At 41.3% G+C, this 25034-nt stretch overlaps 1 protein-coding gene across 1 annotated transcript in view; it reads left to right on the top strand.

Annotated features, from left to right (window-relative positions):
• PAPPA (pappalysin 1) overlaps positions 1–25034 on the top strand; it is a 326123-nt gene that overhangs the window by 282960 nt on the left and 18129 nt on the right. Inside the window, exons 15-18 of the mRNA XM_066580837.1 lie at positions 18156–18339; positions 18889–19099; positions 19193–19364; positions 20795–20945. Of these exons, the coding sequence (XP_066436934.1) occupies positions 18156–18339; positions 18889–19099; positions 19193–19364; positions 20795–20945 (718 nt within the window). The remainder of the gene's footprint in view (positions 1–18155; positions 18340–18888; positions 19100–19192; positions 19365–20794; positions 20946–25034) is intronic.

The raw sequence follows: 25034 nt of genomic DNA on the forward strand, positions 1-25034 counted from the left end.
ATCTCAAAACACATTTGTTCCAAGATTATCACTATTTTTGGGCATTGTCACCGAATACGGTAGAAAGATTTAACCTTCCCCTTACAACTCCGAGACATTGGGCTCACAAAAGAGAAAATATTATAATACTTATTAGAATGTATTATGATAATTCTCTTGAATTTTAACACAACGTGAAATTTTAGACGCTAAAGCCCTTATAGTATGTAATTCACTCATATTAAACTAAGTCCAAAGTTCCTTTCCCATGCCTGGATCTGATATTTTTGAGAAATTTGTGGATTTGGCATTATAAGGCTGTATGGAAAAGTAATTTTTTTATTAATGAGGATCTCAATGGACTAGGGCTACGGGTATGAACCCTTAAAGGGCGTTCACCAGAACTATTTGCTTTTCTCTATGTAAAGAATGCCAAGAATGGAGGTCCAGTGTCCTCTCTCCTCCTCACTATGGGTTTACTGCACCCCCCACAGTGAGGAGGAGATTGAATGAACTGCCAGGGAATTAAATGGAGTGCCAAGCACACATGCTTGGCCAGCACTGTATTCAGTGTAAGGTGAATGCGGGTGAAGAAGGATCCCCGAAATGCCAAGAAGAGGGGAATATGGGACCCCTATTCTCATGATCAAGGGAGTCTCAGAACCAAGGCCCCCACCAATCAGCAAGTTATCGCTTATGCTGTGCATAGGGTATAACTTGTAATTCTGATACAACCCCTTTAACTTTTTTGAATTTCATTAAATTATATAATTTGCCATGATACTAATTTAATGCTATCTCACTTCATCCAGTGAAAAGGGCCATGGATCGAATCTGTCAGTGTACATCGAAGGTGTACATTTTTTTAATGTTTCTTTAACATCTCATGCCATACATTGATGTACATGTACTTCCAATGTGCATGGGGTTTGTATGGAGTGGGCTTGGGAGCTGAGCTCCCTCCATACACGGCTGATCTTGTCTTTGATATATGTTACCTGGGCGCAACAGCTGTGATCAGTATTCATGCGGAACGTGGATATTAACCCCTTACATGCCCAGATCAGCGATCTAAACTCTCAAACAGCCCTCCCGTGATCAGATAACTGCCATGTTATTCTGCCTATTAAGACGTGCCTGTGGTACATCTTAACAAGATGCCAACAAAAATACCATATACTGCAATATTGCAGTATATGGTATAAATGGTGAAAATATTGCAAGTTCAAGTCCCTTTAGGGGGACAAAAAAGGGAAAATAAACAAAAAACTGTATTTATCACTGTAAAACAAACAATACTAAAAGTTTTTAAAAAATCTTTTTTTGTGTATTTGTAATAAAAATATCAAAACAAAACAAAAAACATTTGGTACCATAAAAAGTCTGATCTATCAAAATAATACAGTAGTTATCCCATATGGTGAACATCAGAAAAAAATGGAAAATGCAAAAATTACGCTTTTTTTGGTCACCCCATTTTAGAAAGAAAATATTGTTATAATAAGTGATCAAAAAGTCATATGTACTCCAAAATTGTGCTTTTGAAAAACCACAGGTTATCCCACAAAAAACATATTCAGTACATTATATGGTACAATAAATAGTACCATTGAAAAATGCAACTTACCTCACAAAAAACAAGCACAAAAACAGCTATGTAGACACAAAAATATAACACTTTTTTGGAAATCAGGATCCTGATTCAGACAAATCATCTACCGCTTTTGTTTAAGATGACTTATTGATATATTACTATGGGCATACCACCCATTATACTGCAATAAATGTTACCCTTCCCAATCCAATTTGTGTCCTGGTTTTCCTAGGGGGCTTACTTTTTTTCTGCTGTTATACAATGGCACTATCTGCTGGCTAAAGCCAGTACTGCATGAGGTGACATGTTGGATAGGCTCCGACAGCAGAGAGGCTGGCAATATACAGTAAGACAACCCTGACAGATGTCTTCCAACATCAGAGCTGTACAGCCTGCAATCATAATGTCTTCAGAGGTTAGACAGTGGATTTGAAAGGGTTAATATATTGTAAATATAATTATTCGACCGAACGCATTTCCACTAGCAATATAGTTTCTCCGGGGGTCCGTTGTTCATTTCTCACAGTATCCAATGTAAATAATAGGTGAATGTATTTTATTGTTTAGATTTCAAAATTGCACTAATATACATGTTTCAAACAAGGCTTTCTGTAGTGTCGTGATTTATCGGGAATCCATTGTACACAGGTCTCTGTTAAGACGTAAAACCTGGAATCTTTTTCGTATTTCCAAGATTTACACCCCTGTGTATAATTAGACAAGGTTTTTCTGTTGGTGTCGATGAATATGCACTTGTTTTTCCAAACTGGGGATAAAGTAGCGTTTCCTTCTATGGGGGATATAAAGTCTGTCACTTCGGCCTGATTGAAAGGTGAAGTCAAGTAATTATTAGGGTCGCCCTATTTTCCCATTCCTCCATACACACAACTATTTTTGTTAGATCTTGGTGCTAGGAGTTTCACCACATGACCTCCTGGAACTAATCCAGGACAGTAAGCCACATGAACATTTCAGAATGGATGACTCTATACATTACAGTATAGTGAAGGAATTTTAGAGTACTAGGAATAAACAGAAAAAGCTTCTGAAAATAAAGCTTTTATATGTTAGGAACTCTATTACTGTATTTTCTGGAATTGTTACCAAACATGCAGTCTGGAATTTATTTCAGCTCAAGCATTCTTTTTACTTTCTCTATCGGGGTGACTACTGTACAAAAGAATATCACCAGTACATAGCACCTTCATAGAACCATTTGGCAAGCCACTGTGTTGATACTTGTAACACAGTTGGAATATACCGAAATGCGCAAGCCTCTTAATATTTTTGGTGCATCTTGGCATTTGTGTGCAGCAATCGGAAATTTATGCCAGCTATGAGCTATCATAGATTTAAGCTATATTTTATGCCAGTTTCTAGTGTGAATTATAAATCTGAAGCACCATGGATAGCCATGCCCCCTGTCACTAAGCCTTGCACACTTTTTTCAAAAGCGTGGAGGTCAGCATAAAAATCAAAATGGAAAAGTAACTTTGGTGCAAAATAGCTGTGCGTAAAATTTTTGCCACTTTTTTTCTGCCTGTTTGTTTCTGTTTCTTTATGTCCAAAAATTGAACCCTCTACCCTCATCAATGGTTCCCTAGTCAGCCACTTCTACACTAATTAAATGTTAGATGCTAACTTACGGCCAACCCATCAGTAGGTTATTTTTTCTTTTGTCCAAGTGTTATACAGGTTTTCTGATCCTGAATAAAGTTAAAGGGTTTGTAGCAAGATTGCAAGTTATCTCCTATCCAAAGGATAAGGGATAACTTGCTGATCGGTGGGGTCTCACTGCTAAGAGCTGGCAAATCTCAAAAATGGTCTATTGTCCCGCTGTGCCTTTAACTGTAGGGGTCACTTCTCCCCCTCGAATGACATCAGAATGAATGGAGTGCATGGCCGGTGCTCTATTCATTTCCATGGGGCTGATGTAAATAGTCAACGATTTGCTGCTGGGCAGTCTCCGCAGTCCCATTACTCCATCCAGTCTCTCTTCTGCAGTAAGGAGGATGGGCGACATGGGACCCCTGGTACACAAGATTGGCGTGAGTGTCAGCAGGGAGACCCCCACAATCAGCAAGTTATTCCCTATCCTGTGGATATGGGATGACTTGTAATCTCAGTACAAACCCTTTAACACACAGAATGGGCTCATATTTTTGCCCAATCTGATGATCAAGTCAATAATCTATCTACTGAAAAACACTCATGATCAGTGGCGTTTGTCATTGTTCAAAGACTGTCTATAATATATTGTACATCTTCAAGTAATTTAAACAATTGGTTCCTTTTGTCATAGAAAAATAAAGATCAGCACTCCACTGAACTTTTAGGAGCTCCAACATATTGTGGGTTCTGAGTGGTGGACCAGTGTCTTATTGACAGTTAGTATTGGTGATACATCTGCCATCGTTGGTGTAGAATATGGAAAAAAGTAGGGTGGAACAACCCAGATGAATGAATGTTGGACTGTGTTCTCTACAAAAATGTTTAAAAAAGGAGGTCCTTTTATTAGGGACCGTTCTTTGTATAAACAGGTGCAGCCAACCATAACTGACCATGTCAACCTTTGGGGTGAGAGTATATACAGTATGTACGAAGGAAGGTCTAAAAATTGGGTATACAGCACAACCTGCAGACATTTATGAGTACATCAATAGTAATATTGCTTAACTTCTCTATTTATTTAAAACCAGGAAATACTGAGGAAGAGGCTGTTTTAGCCTAGAAACGTGTATATGTGCTAGTTTTAAATTTACAGAGAAGTTAAGCAATAATGCTATTGGTGTCCTCGTAAGTGTCTACAGGTTGCACTTCACACCCAATTTTTAAACCTTCCTTCGTACCTCTAGCCAACTTTGACCATCTTTAGCATCATAACAAATATAACGATAATATATCGACCATGTAGTCATGTGAAAAAATAAATACCCCCCAGTATTTTTTTTCACTTAACATACAATACGTAGACCTATCAATATTTGATCTTCTTCATTCAAACTGGTTATAAATACAAAATTGATGTAACTGAACAAAATCAATAAGGCATTGACTTTGCAATAATTTTTCACAGATTTGCCATTTTCTTCTCTGGAAGAAGTGAATCTACTGTTATACCCCTTTAGCATAAACAACCTCCAGGAGGAGTTTCTTCTAACTCTCTACTGGTCTCTGATAATTTTCCCAGTCATCCACGGACTTTTTTTTTCAGCTGTTTCTTCTATACATAGCCCATTCACATTCTTTCCACAGGATCTCAATGGTATTTAGATCCGGCCTTTGACTTGACCATTCAAGAATCCTCCATTTCTTTCTTTCAGCCGTTCCTTTCTGAATACATTGGTATGTTTAGGGTCATTGTCATGTTGCAAGGTCCACTTTCACCTAAGCTTCAATCTGCTGACAGATGGTCTCACATTATTCTCAAGCACCCTCTGGTATAATAAAGAAATTGAGCTGCTGAGGCCCTGAAGCAATAACACTTCCACCATCAGGTCTTAAAACGGGTCTTAGATTCTTCTGGTGAAATGCTGTTTTTCTGCCGTTATTTGTGTCTTCGGATATGATGAGTAAATAACTCTAACTTTGGATCACATATCCAGAGCACAATGTTTCAAGATTCCTGGTGTTTGCCTGGCTGTTCACAGCCAAACTTTCTAGACAGCACCACAGATTTCCTCCTAGCACACCTCCCATGTAGATCTAATTAATGCAACTTCTAATGGCAGATTCATGCACTTTGACCTCAATTGTCATGAGAGCTCCCTGTAGGTCCTGTGATGAAATTCCGGGGTTCTTAGACACTTCTTTCAGCCTCTTGTGTTCTGCTCTGAAGCTTAACTTGTTGGAAAGGAGTGTTGTGGGCAAGTTTTCAGTTGTTTAAAATATTCTTCATTTGTAAGCAGTTCTTGGACAGTAGAATAATGTCCGATTGTTTGGTCGATCTTTTTAAATCTGTTTTCAGAATTAAAAAAAAAACACTATCCATGTTCTAAAGGCTATTTACACCTTTGGAAGAAATGTTTAATATAACCCAATAAATATAAAATAAAGAAGCTTTGCTGCAGGACTTAATTAACCCCTTAAAGAGTAGAATGTTTCGGTCCTAAAGGGCCAGACAACTTTTAGCGATTTTACCTATGCGATGGGTTTATGGCAGCTTTTTTTTTAAAATTTTTGTGTCATTTGTTTTTCTTCAGATATTGGGCCATTTTTTAGTAGTTGACAAAGGCCACTGTTTGGCCAAAACACGTTCAGCGTTTACCTGTTAGATGTATGTGTTTTAATCAATAAAGTTTTTTTTTTTTTAATGGTTGAAGCCCTCCTCCATATCTACATTTTTTTAATACATTTTTGCAAGGAAATGTTTTTCCGTTTTTTTTTTATTTTATTAGTGGTGATGTGTACATAAAGTAAAAGTAAAGATTTTTTCAAAATTATTAGTTCTTTATTTTAAAAATTATTATATTTATGTTAAAATAAAGTACAGGAATGAGTTTGTCATTTTGTTTCGGTCTTTTTGATATATAATTTATATAAGCTCAGATTACAGGTTGGATATGGTGACGGTTTAGGTTGGCGTCGGTGGTGGGTGGTTTTCTTTTTTTATGTATGTTTTTATTTTATTCTGTCATTTTTCTTACTTACTTTTGTAATTTTTTAAAAACATTTTTACATCTACAGTGAAGGAAATAAGTATTTGATCCCTTGCTGATTTTCTAAGTTTGCCCACTGTCAAAGACATGAACACTACAGTCTATGATTTTTAGGGTACGTTAATTTTAAAAGTAAGAGATAGAATATCCAAAAAGAAATCCAGAAAATCACATTGTCTAAATTATATATATTTATTTGCATTTTGCACAGAGAAATAAGTATTTGAACCCTCTGGCAAACAAGACTTAATAGTTGGTGGCAAAACCCTTGTTGCCAAGCATAGCAGTCAGACGTGGAGATCGCTGGGTCCCGTGCAGGAAACGGCACTGACACGTCCGGTATTCTCTACATAGTACTCATTGAATTTTATGTAGCTTGTTAAAGAGTAGGTAGAAGCAATTAAAAACCACTTCTTTCTTCTCCTCTGAGTCCTCTGCTGGTTTTATGACCAAAAACCCAACCTGCTCCTGCAATATAGCAGGAGTAGGATCTTTAATCTCCCAAAAATATCTTGACTCATCTTGAGTTGCCAAGTACCAGCCTGTCTCTAATCTACCTTTCACCTTCAAACCCCTGAAACACTTGATCTTCGCTTGCCTAATCAAATATCTCTCCGTGAGCTCTCTTCCCGACCCCTTACAATCTTGTTTTTGCACTTTACCTTCTACAGAAACTACCATTACTAAAATGTCAGATGATCTCCTGATGGCCAAATCAAATTATGACTACTTTCTATTTATTCTTCTGGATCTCTTTGCAGCATTTGATGATGTAGCACTCTATTGCCCTCTACCAGTGTTCTTCCTACTTCTCTGACAACTCGTTTAGTATATCATTTGTTGACTATACATCTTTCCTTCTTCCCCTTCTGTTTGGATTTCTCAGATTTTGGTCCTAGGTCTTCACGCCTTTTCTATCTACACAGTTCGTATTGGACAAACTATCAGATTTGGCTTTCAGAAACTTCTGTATGCTGATGGCACCAAATTATATGCTTCTTCCTGTGACATCACACCCTCACTACTAAAAAGTACAGTGATTGTCTGTTTACTGTTTCTAACACCATTTCCTCTCTGTCTGAAATTTTTTCCAGAACTGAACTACTTGTGTTTCCACCATCTACTAACCATTCAATTTCCATTTCATTGTGTTGTGCTGCCATAACTTCAAGGTCAATCAACCTCTGTCTTGGGATAATATTTGACTCTGATCTTTCTCTTTCCTATGCTCCTTATATTCAATCACTTGCAAGATCATGTCACCTGAGTGTCAAAAAAAACCTTCCAGAATCCGCCCTTTTCTTACTTTGGAAGCTGCAAAAACTCTATGTTCTCCTGATCCATTCTTATCTTCACTACTCTAACTCATTGTTGCAATCTATCCCAAATGCAGCAAACAGAGTCATCTTTCTCTCCTGCCGCTTACTGCAATGTCGCTACCCTGTGCCAATTACTGCAGCTGTTGTCTATCCACTATAGAATATAACTTGAACCTACCACTCTCATCCATAATGCTCTCCACAGCACTGTATCTCTTCCCTCATCTCCGTCCACCACACTACGCTATGCTCCCCTTTCTGCTAATTAGTGATGAGTGAACTTTTGAACATCAGCTGGTTCGCTGATCTTTTGCAAAAGGTTTGGTTCTGTCGAATTAGTTTGAACCAAACCAGAGGTTCAACAAAAACCTCTAAAATTGGTGTAGAACACCATTATAGAGCTTTTATGGCTTAGACAGTGTTAGACACCAGTGTTTAGCAAAATGAACCAGTAGAACTATGTTTCGGCTAGAGTTTTACCAAAAGCTCAGTTCCGATTCATGCCGCACAGAACTGTTAGCAAAGCTCACCCCGAAACAGGGTTCTACTGGCTTAGTTCGCTCAACACTACAACTATTGATCTTAGACTAACCTCCTCCATAATCAAAACCTCCTACCCCTAGACTTTTCCCGAGCTACACCAATTCTCTGGAATACGCTACCCCAGGATATTTACCAATTCCAGAATTTAAACTGAGCCCTAAAAAAACCACATATTTTTAGGATGGCCTATCACATTCAGTTATCTAACTCGCCTCCATTTACCCCTACTCTGCATTCTCCTTCAGAACTTGATTCCCTCATCCAACAGTATACCCTACGCTTCATGCACTCAAAGACACTTCATATCTACACATACACTGGCCGGTGATCGGTTCATGCAGCTTTATGTGTTCTACCCCATTTAGAAAAAGATAGATGGACCATTGTACAGAACAAGCACTTTTACCTTTTGTGTCACCTCTATTTCCTCTTGTGAGCAAAGCCCTCATGCAGGGGCGTAACTAAAGGCTCAGGGGCCCTGATGCAAAAGGTGAGCTGGGGCCCCCCATCTATTTGTATCTGTACCCGTACCCATACCTAAACCATGCTGCACAGAGGCATAACTTGAAGCTTCTGGGCCCCAATGCAAAACCTGTAACAGGGCCCCCAACTATAATGCTTTACTCATAGTACTGGGTTCCCTATATGGAGAAGAGAGGCCTTATGGGCCCCCTAAGGCTCCTGGGCCCGGGTGCAACCGCGTCCCCTGCATCCTCTATAGTTACGCCCCTGCCCTCATGCCTACTAGTTAAACTGCCTTATTAGTTTAATACTGTATATAATGTCTGCTTTTGCCTGTTTACATACCCTCTGATTCGTAAAGTGCTGCAGAATATGTTGGCGCTATATAAATAAAGATTTTTTTTCAACATCATTAATATCTTGATATGTTCAACTATATTCTGTCATCCACCATATGTGGGATCTACCATCCAAACATTGTTAATGTGAGGCTGACATTTCAGTAGCATTTAATGCAGAGAATATGTAGTAACATATGTTCCCCAATGTAAAACAAATGAACATTCAGCATTTTGTACAGATACAACAGTTGTTCTCTTATGGTGACTGTTAATCAAACAGACACTTTGTGTTAGAGAATCTGAACTTTAACTGGCACACGATACAATACAAAACATCCAAGAACAAGCATGCATAAGCAATTCAGCTGCACAAACATAAAAAGCAACACACATAATCAGTGCATGGTGAGTAATTTCTCAACACAGAAAAAAAAGTGGCAGATAAGAGGAGACACAGAGACACAATGTATTGTACAGGGTGATTCTCTTGCTAGGAAACCCAAACATTCTTCAATAACTTTGTCATTTTTGGATGGTTCCCTATGAAAATTGATGCAGATTTACATTCTATTTTGCAAAGCATATGCTGAAAATTGGCCCCTCCAGCACCTTTTGTATGCAAATCTGCATATTGGCGAAGACATCTGCCAATGTGACACTGGTAATGGCAGCAACCTCCCACCGTATCACGTCTTTGAGAGCATCAATTGTTCACGGCTTATTGCTGTATGCACGGCTCTTCAATAAACCCAACAAGAAGAAATCAAGAAGTGGCGTCAGGTCTGGTGATCTTGGTGACTTCCAAAATGAATTATTCATCGAAATGGCTTTCACTTTCCCTCATGCTTGAATTAAATGTATGGCATGTTGCGCCATCTTCTTTAAAGTATCTCCCCATGTTTGAATCAAGCCATTCACCAGTAATCATGAACAATGAACACATGCTGTTCAACTCTGAGTACATTTGTAGCACACGGAGTCAAACGCCTGTTTGGTGGTCACGTCTTGACATCATGGGTACAGTCCACTGTGACCAAGGGGACACTCCTATGAAAACAAATTTTTCTATCCCTGCCACCCCTTCCCCTCCCCACACACACCTGTTTGTCTGTCACACTCTGGAAGTCTCCCCTGTGTATTCCAGTCACTTCCATGCACTGAAACCTCCTATCTGATACCGATCAAGTCCTGTATAATTATCCCATATGTCATTGAAAGCCTACTATACCAAGACTTTTACATTACCAGTAATAACAATGTTAATGTCCAACCTGGACGCGCTGGATCTGTCACTCGAAGATCTACCAAAAATGCAAATAAATGACAAAGCAAGAATGGAACAAAAATATGGAAAACACTGTCCCTGTGCAAATAAACATTGGGAAGGGCCCTGCCTGAAAACAGGGCAATCGCCCCGATGAGGACGGCCCCTCGTTGACCCTACGTGGGGAAAGGGAACAAAACCAGAAAACCAAAATTACAGTGCAAACAAATGCAGTACTTAGCTTTAGGTGCAGCAAGTAACTGACAATCCAGCAGGCACCTACTGACTGCTAGCCCAGTCAGAGAGAGACTGAGAATCAACCGCAGTTCAGCTCAGTCTCCAGCCAGGTTAAATAGCCCAAGTAATCATCCACAGATGCGACCAAGTATGTCACACCAAATAACACACCCACTGAGCCAGAGGATGTAGAAACATCTCCAAAACCAGCACCAGACTATCAGCAAGGTGGCAATCCCAGAACTGCCGCAACAAGCAATATATAAGGGCTGCACCATGATCACATATAAGCACCACATAGTGATGGTAATACCCCCATACTGTTACTAATGACCACTACAAAGATCACTATTACCAATAATCACACTTCTAGTGCCCTCACATAGTTATGTGTCCTTTTTTAAGCTGTCACTCAATAATAAAGCCTCTTATTGTCTCCATTTAGTAATAAAGCCCGTCATGGCTTCCATTTTGTAAATGTGCCAATCATGATGAGCTCCTTTTCGCAAAAATGACCCTCTTAGGTTCCATTTAGTAATAATAATTTCTCACTAATAGTCTTGGTTTACTAATAATAATGCCCCGATGGTCCTTTTATGGTAATAACAATGCCTTCATGGAGGTGAGCAGAGCAGCACAGGCCACACCCAGAAGCAGCAAAAGAGGTGGGTATAAGTGAATTTTTTTCCCGTTTCTTTGCACCCCTTTTGATTGCACCTTATGCCCAGTGGTAAAAACGGGCATTATTATATACACTTGCCATACTAATCCTTACTCTTCAAGTAACATCACACTCCCTTACCTATCTCTGTGTGCAATATATCCTTCCTGAGCCACTTCTGTTCCCTGCGGAGACATGTCACTCTTCTGCTGGCCACACAAGCATGACTTTTAGCCTTTTAAAGAGTCAGTAGCCCCCAAAAAACTGTACCACCCTCCAATGATCTGCTACACTGGGTCTTTTATGGGACCCTCCTTCATTGTCCTCAGTCTCTTTATGGTGTCGGTACTCAGATAAAGAGGTCTCCTCGCCCATATACTCGACTCACCTTGTTTATTAACCAGGACTTCTTGTCTGTCTTTCTACCATAATGAATTGAATTCTTGTCTACCCTAATCTCTGTTTGGCCAACTATGATTTCTGTCCAGTGCCTTGGTATAGCAAATTGGTGTCCACAACCCATCAGGGGGTCAGCTCTTGCTAACAGAGACTACTCCAGGGTTAGCTACCTGTAGATTTACAGTGACAAAGTCCACACCACCCTACAGGGGTTTAGGTTGAAAAACTCACAACCTTCTTAGACTCTGCTCTCTGGTTTAGCCCAATGACAAATCTATTTGTAACTCAGTGGGTCCAGGCCATCTCTGCTGGCATCGAGTTACTATAAGCTGCTATATACACCAGGACTGATTACAGCAGTTGTAATTCTTCAGTATTCACAGTTACGGATGTCATTAACAATGATGTAGAAATTAGTGTATTTATTTACTCAGTTTAGCGTGCTAGAAGCTGCAGCTGCTTTTCTCAGCCTTTGGGATGGCCAGCTTGCCTGTTTCTTAGTGCCTTCCTAAATATCCTGCACAAAACTGCAACATAAACCTGAAGAGGATATCTTCAGTCATCAACGTTCATTATGCTCTCTCTGCAAGGTTTGAGAAGGAAGATTTTGTCATTTCTCTGATGGGTGAATGAAGCTCTTCTGGGGAAAGCAGGATACAGTATACTGTATACATCAGTATGATTGTTTAATAGTATAAATGACAAGGGGGCAGCAGGATTAGGAAGTAGGGAGTGTTATATACCATGCTTGCCAAATAAGGGTGAAGCATGACCAAGTATACGAAAGCAAGGTGCTCGAACACAGAAAAACAGGCAGCCGCTACATAGGATAGTATGTAGCAAAACAAACATACAGGGGGTGGATAAAAATATTGAAATGCTGTACAAAATGCATGGGATTTTAATCATTAGCACTGAGCTGTCCTTTTGACCCCTGCTTGGCTGAGACCTTTCCCACCAAATTTGTGTTTACTTCACCTCTTGCCCTGCTCTGGGTGATTTTGCGAACCAGCTGCAGCTGAGTGGCTCAAACCCCTGACCAATGGAACCGTGTTGCTCGGGCAGATGTTCACTTCTGCCCGGCAGCATTTGTATCATATTACCTCCACTTAAATTACATGGGGTTATAAATCATATTTCAATAAGACATATAGAGACAGATTTTAAGGCATGCATTTCGTACAGTGTTTCCATATTTTTGTCCACCCCTGTATACGTATAGTATATGGGAACAACAACAAGTCATCTATGTGATAGTGTCACTCAGGGTGCAAACACCTTTGCTGGGTCATTAGTGGATCGAAGTGGCCCCCAATAATAGAAGGAGGAGAAAAATGAAGAACTAGTGCTACCTTTTTCTCATCGTGCCAGCAGGCAGAATGTGCCAGGTCAGCGACGGAACCTCCGACTGGAGATTCCAATGCAGATGTGAAACCGGCCTAAGAAACCCACTTATAAAGCATGGAGTATATGGAAATAATATTGTAACAGGAAATAGGAGTTTATTTCCTTTGCTGGCTTCTACATTTTAGTCCAGTGTCTGCGCCGCTGCTCATTGTATGCCACTTGGAAACCGTTGCAGTACTGTTGAATGGTACCGTATATCAGTGGCATTGCTCTCATGTCAAATGCCTAATTTTGTGCAATGTGATACAATAATGGGAGCTGCATCTGTACCATGTAGAGTTTTAGTGTCCACCCTTTTTGTTAGTTTTTGTCTTTAGAGTGCCATCTCAATACTGCCATCTACTGCACTTTACTGTCACTGCAAGTATAATTGCCGGTATGCTTCTAGGAAAACTATGAGCATTGTTTTTCTTAGCAAGCTAAATTCTTACCTTGTCAAGTTACAGTTCTGTTTTCACAAAATAGACTAAAAATTGCACAGAGTATCAGACTGCGATATCCAGTTTATAGCATACATTATGGCTGTAAGACACATACTGCTGTTCGAGTGCCTAGGAAGTCAACGTACAAAATGTGGAATATATGGATACAATATTGTAAAAGGAAACAAGAGTTTATTTGCTTTGCTGGCTTTTACATTTTCGTTAGGGCTAATGCCTACAGACGGATTATCGCTGCGGAATTCACGGCCAGACGCTGTTGCATGGCATAGTATATCAGTTGCATAATCCAACAAAAAAGCTACCCACCAACTACTTTAAGGCTTCATGCCCACGGCCGGGTCAGATTCCGCCTGCAAAATAGTGCAGCGGAATCAGACTCGACGACCCCCAGAGACCCTATTCTCACCTGTTCCAATCCGCCGCGAGTGTCTCACCCCGGCGTGCATGTGCAGGGCAAGACGCGCCGGCACTGGGCTGCGATGCGGATTCTCACGGTACTTCTGCAGTGGCCACTGCGCGGAATATCGTGGCACGGATGGCTTCCATTGGCTGCAATGGAAGATGTCTGTGTGATTTTCTGCACAGAATAGAACATGCTGCGATTCTTCCCCGCGAGCAGAAACTTGCCGTTGATTTCCGCTTGTGGGCAGGAGAGAATCTTTTAGCATAGCATTAGAGATGAGCGAACGTACTCCGTTTGGGTGTTTTTGGACTCGAGCACCGCTTTTTCCGAGTACTCAGACGAAAAGATTCGGGGGGCGCCGGGGGGCGGCGTGGTGGAGCGGGAGGTAGCAGTGCGGAACAGGGGGGAGCTCTCTCCCCCCTCCCCCCCACTCCTCTCTGCAACCCCCGGCGCCCCCCAAATCTTTTCGTCCGAGGAGTCAGTTAGTCGGAAAAAGCGGTGCTCGAGTCCAAAAACACCCAAACCGAGTACGCTCGCTCATCTCTACACAGCATGTTTATGGATGGTCCTTGTGGCGGAATTCACGACGGGTGTCTGGCTGTGAATTCCGCAGCGATAATCCTTCCACGGGCATTAGCCCTAAGCCCGCCTTCGCATAAGCTGTAAACCCTGTGAAAGTTCCGCTGACGGAATCACAGTGGAAATGCTGCAGGTTTTCAGTACAAGCCATGTGGAGGGGATTTACAAAATCTTCGCATGGTGCGGAAATTTTCCGCAACGATTCCGTAGCATATTTGAAAAACACTGCAAATTCAAAATCCACATCAAGATATCACTGCGGTTTTCTCACGGCGATATTGCTGTTGTCCATGCGAAACACACCTAAATCACATAATTCTCGGCTTACAGAAGGGGTAGCTGTCAAAAGACAAAAAAATTTTTTTTTATTCATATAGGCATATGACAGAGCCTAATTGTAAGTGGGAAATGTTACACTTTCCACGTGTCCTTTTTAAAGATACAATGTTAGTTATATAGATCTGAGGTGCAAATATTTAAGGATATGTACTCTTTTGCAACCATTTTTATTGCTCTAGATTCTACTGTTTTTGATTCTGAAGCCTCTCTGTAAACTTTCATTCTGTGTTTCCATGGGGACAGACTACAAACAAACTCGATGTGTAGTCTGTAGTAACTGAAATACCCCAGGGTCCTAGGATCCAGGAAGCTGAGACAGGAGGAGTTGTTTAGTGGATCTCTCATATTAGACAGCTGTTCTTGTGTCTTCCCATGACAGGGAGAGGACACTGGGATTAAAATTACTCATTTTAAGTCAGAGAAAGAAAATTGACTCTGACCCCAGGGCCTGACGACTCATTCACACAGCCAAATGCGGGTAGCAGTCCGCAAATATGTGGCATAATTCCTGTGTATTAATGAAAACGCATTGATTTCAATGGGCTATTTTGATGCGTAATATGCGCCAAAATAGTGTGCGGGTGTCTGCTGGCCTTCTGCAGTCGTGCACTGAGCTGCTTTCCTCAGGAGGCAGACAACTCCATTCCCACTGCAGTGGCCAGGTTTGGTACTGCATGTCAAGTTCCCATTCACTTTAATGACTGCAATTCCAAGCCTGGCCACTGCAATAAGACAATGCTGTCTGCTTCCTGCAAAAATCAGCTCAATGTACAAGGGCAGCAGCCCAGTGAACAGCTGATCAGCAATGGTCCTGAGCTATGGAACCCCATCAGTATACTATTGATGACCAATCCTGAAGAAGTTCACAACCGGTCATTAATTAGGCATTAAATAGAATGCACGCGTAATGCCGGATAAAACTCTACATTATCTAAAATTTTTCTGCGCCTAGTAGCAGCCTGACTAGAGATCAGTGATTATGAGTCTTGTTCTGCTTCCTCATAAACATTTTCACGCTTGTTATAAACACAACTGCGCTAATTTCTTGAGTGCATTTGTTCCAGAATGGCTTCCATGTGTAAGTGATCAGCATGTTCTGTGTGTGTGTGGCACATCTTGCAGCTAAGGATTGCCATAATGCTTTCCAAAATAATCCTTTATCAAAGCCAGGCAGGTCGAAACTTCTGTGGAAGCCATTGAGGTGTTTTGGCAGTGAAGCCATCCAAGTCTTTTGATGTGAGCTGAAAACTGCTCTCTGACGCCATGAAAACACATATGGCAGAACGGGGAAATATTCTGCCACATTGTCGGTGTAGTAGACTACGCTCCTCCGGATGCTGAACCCCGATGACAGTACGAGTAGCGGAATTCTATTCTGTAATTATTACATCTAGTAGTTATCAGAGCAAATATCCTCCGTGTGTTCTAGTCCCTGAAGAGCAAGGAGTATTTGTGGCATTTTGTTTCATCTCGGGCCACCAGTATCCCACATATTACCTTTATTATGGTGTCTAAAAATGACTATTGCAGTGATCAGATCAGTGTGTCTAAGGTCCCACATCTATAGGCCTCTCACGAGCCAAGCCAAAGAACTACTGCATACTGATGAGGGGCAAACCCCCCGAAACAGCTGTCTGTATATGGATTCTGGCTTGGCTTTCAATTCCCAATAATTGTTATAAAGCTTGTATATAGGTCTAATATTGACTTGCAGGAATGCTGCCCTCCATTAGGTGGTGCTGCAGGGGTATTGTTTAATCTTCCTTATTTGCATATTTCCCAGAGGAGCTTGGATGGCCTTGTAAGTCTCCTGACACACCTTCTAGGTGCTCTCCTTAAGGAGAAATGATACTCTTCCCGATTAAGGTCAAGGACATACAGTACTGTGTAAAAGTTTTGGGCAGGTGAGGAATAAAATGTTGTAAAGTAAGAATGCTCTCAAAAATAGAAATGTTAAGAGATTATTTTTGTCAGTTAGCAAAACGCAAAGGGATTGAATCTAAATCAAATCAATATTTGGTGTGACCAATGATCACCCTTGGGCTTCGAAAAAGCATCACTATGTGCAATACCCCTTCCCTACGAGCTCACAGTGTTTATTACTATGACATCACCGTGTTTTGTGATATCACTTTGTCGTTATGCCTGTACGGTCTATGAACTGTGATCATGAGGACTATGTGGATCATCCCTGTGCCGTGACATCAGTGTGACTATGTTGTTACTTCCCTTTGTTCATTCCCCATGTGCTGTGAAATCACTATACCCATTATCCCTATGCAGAGTTACCGTAGTGCTTACTATCCCTGTATGGTGACATCATTGTACTTGTAATCTGTGTACTATGTGTTTATCATCCCTGTGGTGGAATATTATTTTGTGTATTATCCCAGTTCTTTGACATAACTGTAAGAATTGTACTTATACAGTGATATCACTAGTGGTGTCAGCATATGGAGTGCAGACTGCAGGTGCAACTGCAAACTAGTGCCGAAAGCAGACCAACAGCATATAAACTACATGTAAAGTTGGGGGGCCCTATTGAACATGGGCCTACATGGCCGGCATTAGTTATGTTCAAACCACTAGCTTGTAGGAGGGTCATCAGGCAGATGTAAGCAAGGGGCAGATTATCTTCCTCCATCCAGTAGTGTCTTGTGTAGCTATATGGATCATCCTCCTCCTCACTCTAAGGCCCAATGTCTATGATTTACATCTGTGATCTCCCGCAAATGGTTTCTGCAGGTCTCCTGCTGCGGAAATCCACATGCGGAATACGATCCGACATGAGACCTTACTCTTCCTCTCTGATGTTCCAGCACTGCTGTCAGTCCGTCAGCGCCATCAAAACACAATTGCTTAGTTCTGCTACTGTACTTATGTTATGAGTTTGGTTCTGGTGCTGTATTTATGCTACAAGCTTGGTTCTGGTCCTGTATTTATCTTAGCAGCTTGTATCTGGTATTTTTGTCAGGAACTTGGTTCTGGTACAGTATTTATTTATTACGCTGTTCTAGTGCTGTATTTATGTTATTAGCTCGCTTGTGGTGCAGTATTTATGCACAGAGCTTGGTTCTGGTGTTGTATTCAAATTATGAGTTTGGTTTTGGTACAGTAATTATTCTGTTCTGGTGAGGGCATGCTGCTATCTTGCTGCTTTTTGCCCAGATTGCCTATCAGTGCAATCTATATTGGGTTTTTTTCTTATGATGGACGGCGCAAAAAAAAAATCCACGCAGGGAGTAATCTAACCCAATGGCGAGAACTAGTCCTTGACATGCTACTGTACCTTGTTGACTGCTTTTGGAACTGCCAGAAGAAGTGGCAGGACAGGAAAAGAGCAGGGATACCGGTCAATGAGTCTTCAGAATGGAGCCACCTTGCAAGGTGATCAGGGTTAGAGCAAGTACCAGAGTTCAGACAACCCAGACAGCTAATACATTATGGTTTGCTACAGTGTACCGTGAACAACTATTGTTTTCTTAGCCAATATACCTATTTAATATTTTACTTTTTTCTTTCTTTAGATTGATGCTCGAATTATTATTACATGCCGAGATGGAAAGTGGAGTCGGCAGGTGACCTGTGAACCAGTTGATTGTGGCCCTCCAGATAAGAACCACATCTACCATGCATCGTTTTATTGCCCATATGGTACCACTTATGGAAAGCAATGCACCTTTCAATGTTACCACCCTGCTCAAATGAGAGGTAGGGTGCACAATTATTTACAATATAAGTATAGGCTGTTAAAGTAAAGGTTTTCTTTAGACCATCCCCTTAGATCACTGTCAAGGAGCCATTTTTGGTTTGGGCCCTATAAATCTGAAAATCCACATGTGAAATTTCCATAAAGTTTAAATTAGGGTAATCAATGAGTGGAACAAGTTACCACGGGAGGTGGTGAGTTCTTCTTCAATGGAAATCTTCAAACAAAAGCTGGACAAATATCTGTCTGGGATGATTTAGTAAATCCTGCACTGAGCAGGGGGTTGGACCCGATGACCCTGGAGGTCCCTTCCAATTCTAGCATTCTATGATTCTATGAGCTTAAAGTCTACGGACCACTAGGGTGATCACCACTTTATTCATGCACAGAACCTTTGTAACCCCATTCTCGGGATCAGTGGTGGTCCGACCACTGGGACCCCCATTTAGCAGTGCAAAGGGGATAATTTTCCATGTTGGCACAACCCCTTTAATTAAAATCCTGTATGTTTGATTGAAAACAATATTTTTTACTTAACTGTGTCTCCTTAGGTACTAAAAATGTGTTAACTTGCATGGAGGACGGTCTGTGGTCATTTCCGGAAGCCATCTGCGAACTTATGTGCATGGCACCACCACCTTTGGCTAATGCCGATCTGCAGACAGCCCGTTGCCTTTCTAATGGCCACAAGGTGGGCTCTTCCTGCAAGTATAAGTGTAAGGTGGGCTATCATGTACCTGGTGCAACAAAGAAGATAAGGAAGTAAGTAAGACTTTTAGAATACAACCCTGTATTTCCCTTATACGTGATTTCCATACTTACATTTGCTTATGTTTTTATTTTCCTTTGGGGAAGGAAGGCATTTAAAATTCAGTGCACTAAGGATGGGGACTGGCAATTTGGAGAATGTGTCCCTGTAATGTGCGAACCTCCTCATGTTAAATTCATGGGTCTGTACCAGTGCACCAATGGATTTCAGTACAACAGTGAATGTAGACTGCCATGCAATGATGGCAATAACCAGTCGGTGAGTTTTTAAAGCGTACTACTGGAGATTTAAACTAATGATTCCTCCTATGTTTAGCAAGCAGCATAAACCTCAGTACGGGAGTCGGTCAAAAGATCAGGCAGAACAGTCCGAGTTGGGGCAGGCAGCTGGTGGAGAGAGTCTATAAATGTATCCGAGCTCAGAGATGGAGAAGTCAGAATAGTCAGGAACGAGTAGGAGTTAGAAAACCTGGAGAGCTCACAAACTACTGATCAGGCTTACACAATAGGTTGAACCAAGTTGCTTAGACATCTACCTTAGAGGAAGGATGCCTAATATAGCCAGGACAGTTTGAGGATGGGTTGGGGAAAGATTCGCAGGACGTGCCTTAGCACTTTAAGAATGGAGCAGACTCATGCATGTATCCTACGGGCAGAGGCTAGAGACTGAGAGGTGGGAAGGATGTGGCATTGACCGCATGAACAAGAGAAATGTGAACAGTGACCAACTGCGACAGCAAGAGAGATAAGCCAGGGTGGCGGTAGTGATGTTGCGCAATGACAGGGATTGTCCAAAGTGGTCAACCGCTTTAAAGTTTAAGTTCTATTAATGTATCCAAGGTCAGGGATGGAGAAGTCAGAATAGTCAGGAACGAGTAGGAGTTAGCAAACTGGGAGAACACACAAACTGCTGATCAGGCATACACAATAGGTTGAACCAAGTTGCTTAGACATCTGCCTTAGAGGAAGGATGCCTAATATAGCCAGGACAGTTTGAGAATAGGTTGGGAAAAGATTCGCAGGACATGCCTTAGCACTTTAAGAATGGATCAGAGAGGAGATAAGCCAGAGTGGCGGTAGTGATGTTGCGCAATGACAGGGATTGTCCAAAGTGGTCAACCGCTTTAAAGTCAATGAAAAAAAAATTAAAAACAAGACTTTGTTGAACATATAACAGGGTTCAGTGAAAGATACTCTATACCTGCTGAACATGTTATGAACATGAAGATACATTTACATGTGTATTTGTCGGGGAAAAACAGTTTTTTCAGTGTTTTTTTCCAGTGCATGTGGGATTATCTCCCAACACCGCACTCCTCCATAACACGACTTGAAAGCAGGAATATCATTCATGCTGTAGTGCCAACCACAGTAAGCAGCTCAGAACTAGACAGCAGCATCCAAGTGATCAATACAGAATAAACAATTATTGACTTTACTTCAAGTACCATAATATAAATGTTTTTATGGATCGCACACTCCTGGCGAACAACTTTGGATGAAGGCAATGCAACATTAGAAGACACATTGCAAATTATAAGACACTGTTTAAATGAGCATTTATGATAAAAAAACATGCAGAAGACCTAAATGTTCAGTACACAGAACTGTATTCTGATTGGGTTATTATCATTCTTATTATTCCTATCGTTTTCGGAAGGCTTATATTTATGATATGTCTCACTGCAGGACTCTGGTCATAATATTATCCGCTGTCAAAAAGATGGGACTTGGAATGGAAGTTTTCAACTTTGTGACTCCATGAAAGGACCTTGTGAACCCCCCCGCCTTTCTGCTCTTAACCCGTTGGTGATTGACTGTGCACAAGGATATGAAATAGGTATGTCCAAATGCAATAAATAAGGAATACAGTGTTGATTAAAGGGATTCTGAACCACGGGCAGCATGAACCCGGGAAAGGGAAGTCTGTTGCCCCTGTGAGTGTTTTATTCAATAACACTGTGGCGTTTCAGAATAAACACACTTTGACGTTTTGGCTCGGAGCTGAGCTGTGAGTCACAGGGCGGTCCGAACCGGCCATTCCCCGCCCACTGGATGCAGAATGACAGCTCTCTGCCTATACACAAGCACGGAGAGGAGCTGTCAGTCTTCATGCAGCAGGTGGGGACAGGCCGGCATGGATCGCCCCCGTGACTCAGAGCTCAGCTTCAAGTCAAACTTCAAAGTATATTTACTCTGGAATACTACAGTGTTTCAGAATAAAACACTTAAAGGGCAACAGGCTTCTGTTTCCCAAGTTCATGCTGCCCGTGGTTTACACAGCAGGAACCTGATGCTAGAAACCTTTTAAAAGCGTTTTCCCAGTTAATGAAAAATTCCGGAGAGGCAGTAAGTGGTGAAAAATAAAAAAAAGTAGTCATCATTCTGTTCCCTCGTTGTGGCTCCTGTCGTTCTCTGGTTTCATGATCAATTTATATCCATAATTGTAACAAAGGGGCATCCTCTGCATCTAGAAGAAAGAAAGTTTTTACACTGAGATAGAAGGGGGTTCTCTACTGTAAGAGCAGTGAGACTATGGAACTCTCTGCCTGAGGACGTGGTGATGGCAAATTCGATAAAAGAGTACAAGAGGGGCCTGGAAGCCTTTCTTGAGCGATACAATATTATATGTTATAATCATTAATAACTTCAGTAGGGTTGTTGATCCGTGGATTATTCCAATTGCCAGATTGGAGTCGGGAAGGATTTTCTTCCCCTGAACTCATTGCGTTTTTTTGCCTTCCTCTGGATCAACATTGGGGGTAATAGGCTGAATTGGATTGGTATTAGGTCTTTTTCGACCTTATGTTATTATGTATGTTACTATGTCCATATACACATGTGACCACTGAAGGTGTACACTTCACTCTAGTGGTCACATGTGCAAATTGAATGTTACCGCAGTAACCACAGTAAATAAACTAATGATGAGCATGGGAGTGGCAGTGTCGGAATGGATCGGTGGGGATGACTTAATTTGTTGTTTTTAACCATTACTTCTGGAATTTATATTCCCTAATTTATACATATTCTGCAGTGCTCTAAATTGTCATAACCTAACATTGAGTTCTGTTCCCACTGGGGCTCACAATCTGAGGAAAGGTAAAGTCCCCTGGTGTAAGCACCGAGTCATGACTGACTCCTAGGGTAACGTCACATTGTGATATTTTCTTGGCAGACTGTTTTTGCACTCATCTTTTACCCCCCAGCCAGCTGGGTACTCATTTTATTGACCTCAGAAGGATGGAAGGCTGAGTCAACCTTGAGCTGCCGACCTGAACCACACGGGGATTGAACCCACAGCCTTCAGGTCGTGAGCAAGAGCTGCCTTAACACTCTGACCAATCTGAATTCACCTAATTATATGTTTTTTGGAGTGTGGAAGGAAACCGAAGTATATAGAGAACATACAAACTCCATGCAGATGTTACCCCTGGTTGGATTTGAACCCAGGACCACAAGGCAACAGTGCTAACAATTGAGTCACCATTCTGCCCAAATCTAACTTGGAAAATGACTTTGAGAGAAGAATATCCAGAATTGTTTGTTATGGCGGTCGACTGGTATTGTATTTGACCTGATGAAGGACCTGGTTTGAAGTTGAAACGTGTTTGGTCTGTAACATGGATAAAAACATCTTATAACTGAGTAATTATCTTGATGTTTCTTTGGAGAGGCACCATGTGAGAAGATCCCAAATTTCCACATACTTTTCTGCATGGCGTCAGTGTCTTATGAAACTCCTGCTGTGCGAGGGGAGAGGGAGCAGATTGGTCAGGCAAATATCGCCGTTCTTACATCACACCAGCCAGAAAGAAAACGAACATTTACAGAAATGACGGAGATACAAATTATGCAGGCTAGACGCAACATTTCTGGCAGAACCTCATCTAATACCACTGCCTAAGGTTGTGATTTTTTTTTCCATTCAGAATGATAGGTATGTTCTAGCGCAACGCCCGGATCGCTCTCAGTAACTTCAGAAGAAGAACTCTGCAAAAACACTCCTAAGGTGCTTTTCACCCAGGACGGAATTAGTCCGTGGGGACATTTCTGCATCACAATGTTATCCCTATAGGGCTTGAATTCACCACCTGCTAAAATCTGCGCATCTTTACTTCAAAACTTCAAGTTCAAATTCCCCAACGGAGCAGCTTTCTGCTGCAGAATGAAGGATGTCTTGCGAATTGTTGTTGCGGATTTCTAACATACAGGAGATATAATTCCGCAATTAAAGTCTGTGGAAAAAAATGCTAGAAATTCCACAAGACGTTCCACAGAATGCATTCTACAGTTAAAAAACTGCAACAAAATCTGCACTTTTAGTGGATTCAGGCAACCATATTTGCGCACCTTTTTGCGTGTGCAGAATATACACACGCAAAGAACAAAGAATAGAACCCATTAATGCCAATAGGTTCATTCTCATGACCATTTTCTGCTCGCGCAAAAAATAGGTGCTGCTCTATCTTTCTGCGTATCGCGCAGCAAAGACACCCATAGAACTCTATGGAAGGTGCACAAATGTGCCCAAAATGCAGGAACATGCACGATTCCATGAAAAAGAGAACACATCTGGACTTCATTATTCTAAGTAGTCTTTCAAATCAGGGAAGGGCGGGTGTCACGCGCATATGTGAACAGGCCCTGTGTGCGCAAAAAGGACAGTACTACATGCTGATAGGCATGCAAATCTACCTTACCAACCTCATTCACTGCACAAATATGTTCTGCTGAAGAGTCCACAATTGCGCATATGGTCGTCTGAAGCCGAATCCGTGCTCCGTCCTGCGGACCATTCAGTCTCATATTAACCCTTTGCAATCCAATTTTGGATTCAGGGTTTCCTAGGGGGCTTTCTCTTTCTGCAATTATACAATGGCGCCATCTGCTGGTTAGAGCCAGTACTGCTGTATGGGACATGCTGTAGAGGCCCCTGACAACAGAGCGGCCAGTAATATACAGTAAGAATACCCTGCTGGATGTCTTCCGACATTGGAGCTGTACAGCCTTCAATCAGAATGTCTTCAGACATCAGACAGTGGATTGGAAAGGGTTAAAGGTCTCTTATATATACATCCACATAATAAAATTATAAATTAAAATAAAAATCCTTAAAAAATATGAATTCACGCCTGGACGGCTACGTTTGGCTCTTGTGTTTGCGACAAATAAAAGAAATATATTTAGATACTCCACGACTTAAGTATGAATGACGTGTCCTGATTTGTGATTGAAAGCAGGTTGAATTAGCAATGTCAAAGAAACGCTATTTGTATGATGGGATTTGTCAAGCACAAGGCATTAGTTGCCTCCAAGCACAGCTAGTCTTCAACTATTATTTCTATGCTGTAAATGCACGCCTCACAAATTCAATTCTATATCTCTCTGGAGGCTAGTAGCTGAAATCTAGATGAGCTCAGTGTGCAGTAATAAAACGGTGAGTCACAGTAGTGCGGTCCTAGTCCGTCCATTAATGCGGCACCTATACGTAACACTAGATATTTCCCTTTTCATAATGACACAGTCATCACATTAATCATTGTATCCAGGGATCAAAACTTGTGAGGTCGGAACCAAAAAATTGTTCCTTATGGCATATCTGCTAGATGCCTATAGTCTCATTGTGCCAAAAGTGCAAGATGCTAAGGGTTAATAAATAATATATACACATCAGCAAGTGATAAGAAGTATATGGGAATTGAAAAGTCTAAACATACCAAGAAGTAGTTGACAGAATCAGGGGCGTAACTAAAGCCTCAGGGGCCCTGATGTAAAACGTGAGCTGGGGCCCCCCTCTATCTGTATCTGTACCCATACCCATACCTAAACCATGCTGCACAGAGACATAACTTGAAGCTTCTGGGCCCCAATGCAAAACCTGTAACAGGGCCCCCAACTATAATGCTTTATTTATAGTACTGGGCTC

This window comes from Eleutherodactylus coqui, chromosome 10 (genome assembly GCF_035609145.1).
Source record: "Eleutherodactylus coqui strain aEleCoq1 chromosome 10, aEleCoq1.hap1, whole genome shotgun sequence".
NCBI classification, from domain to species: domain Eukaryota; kingdom Metazoa; phylum Chordata; class Amphibia; order Anura; family Eleutherodactylidae; genus Eleutherodactylus; species Eleutherodactylus coqui.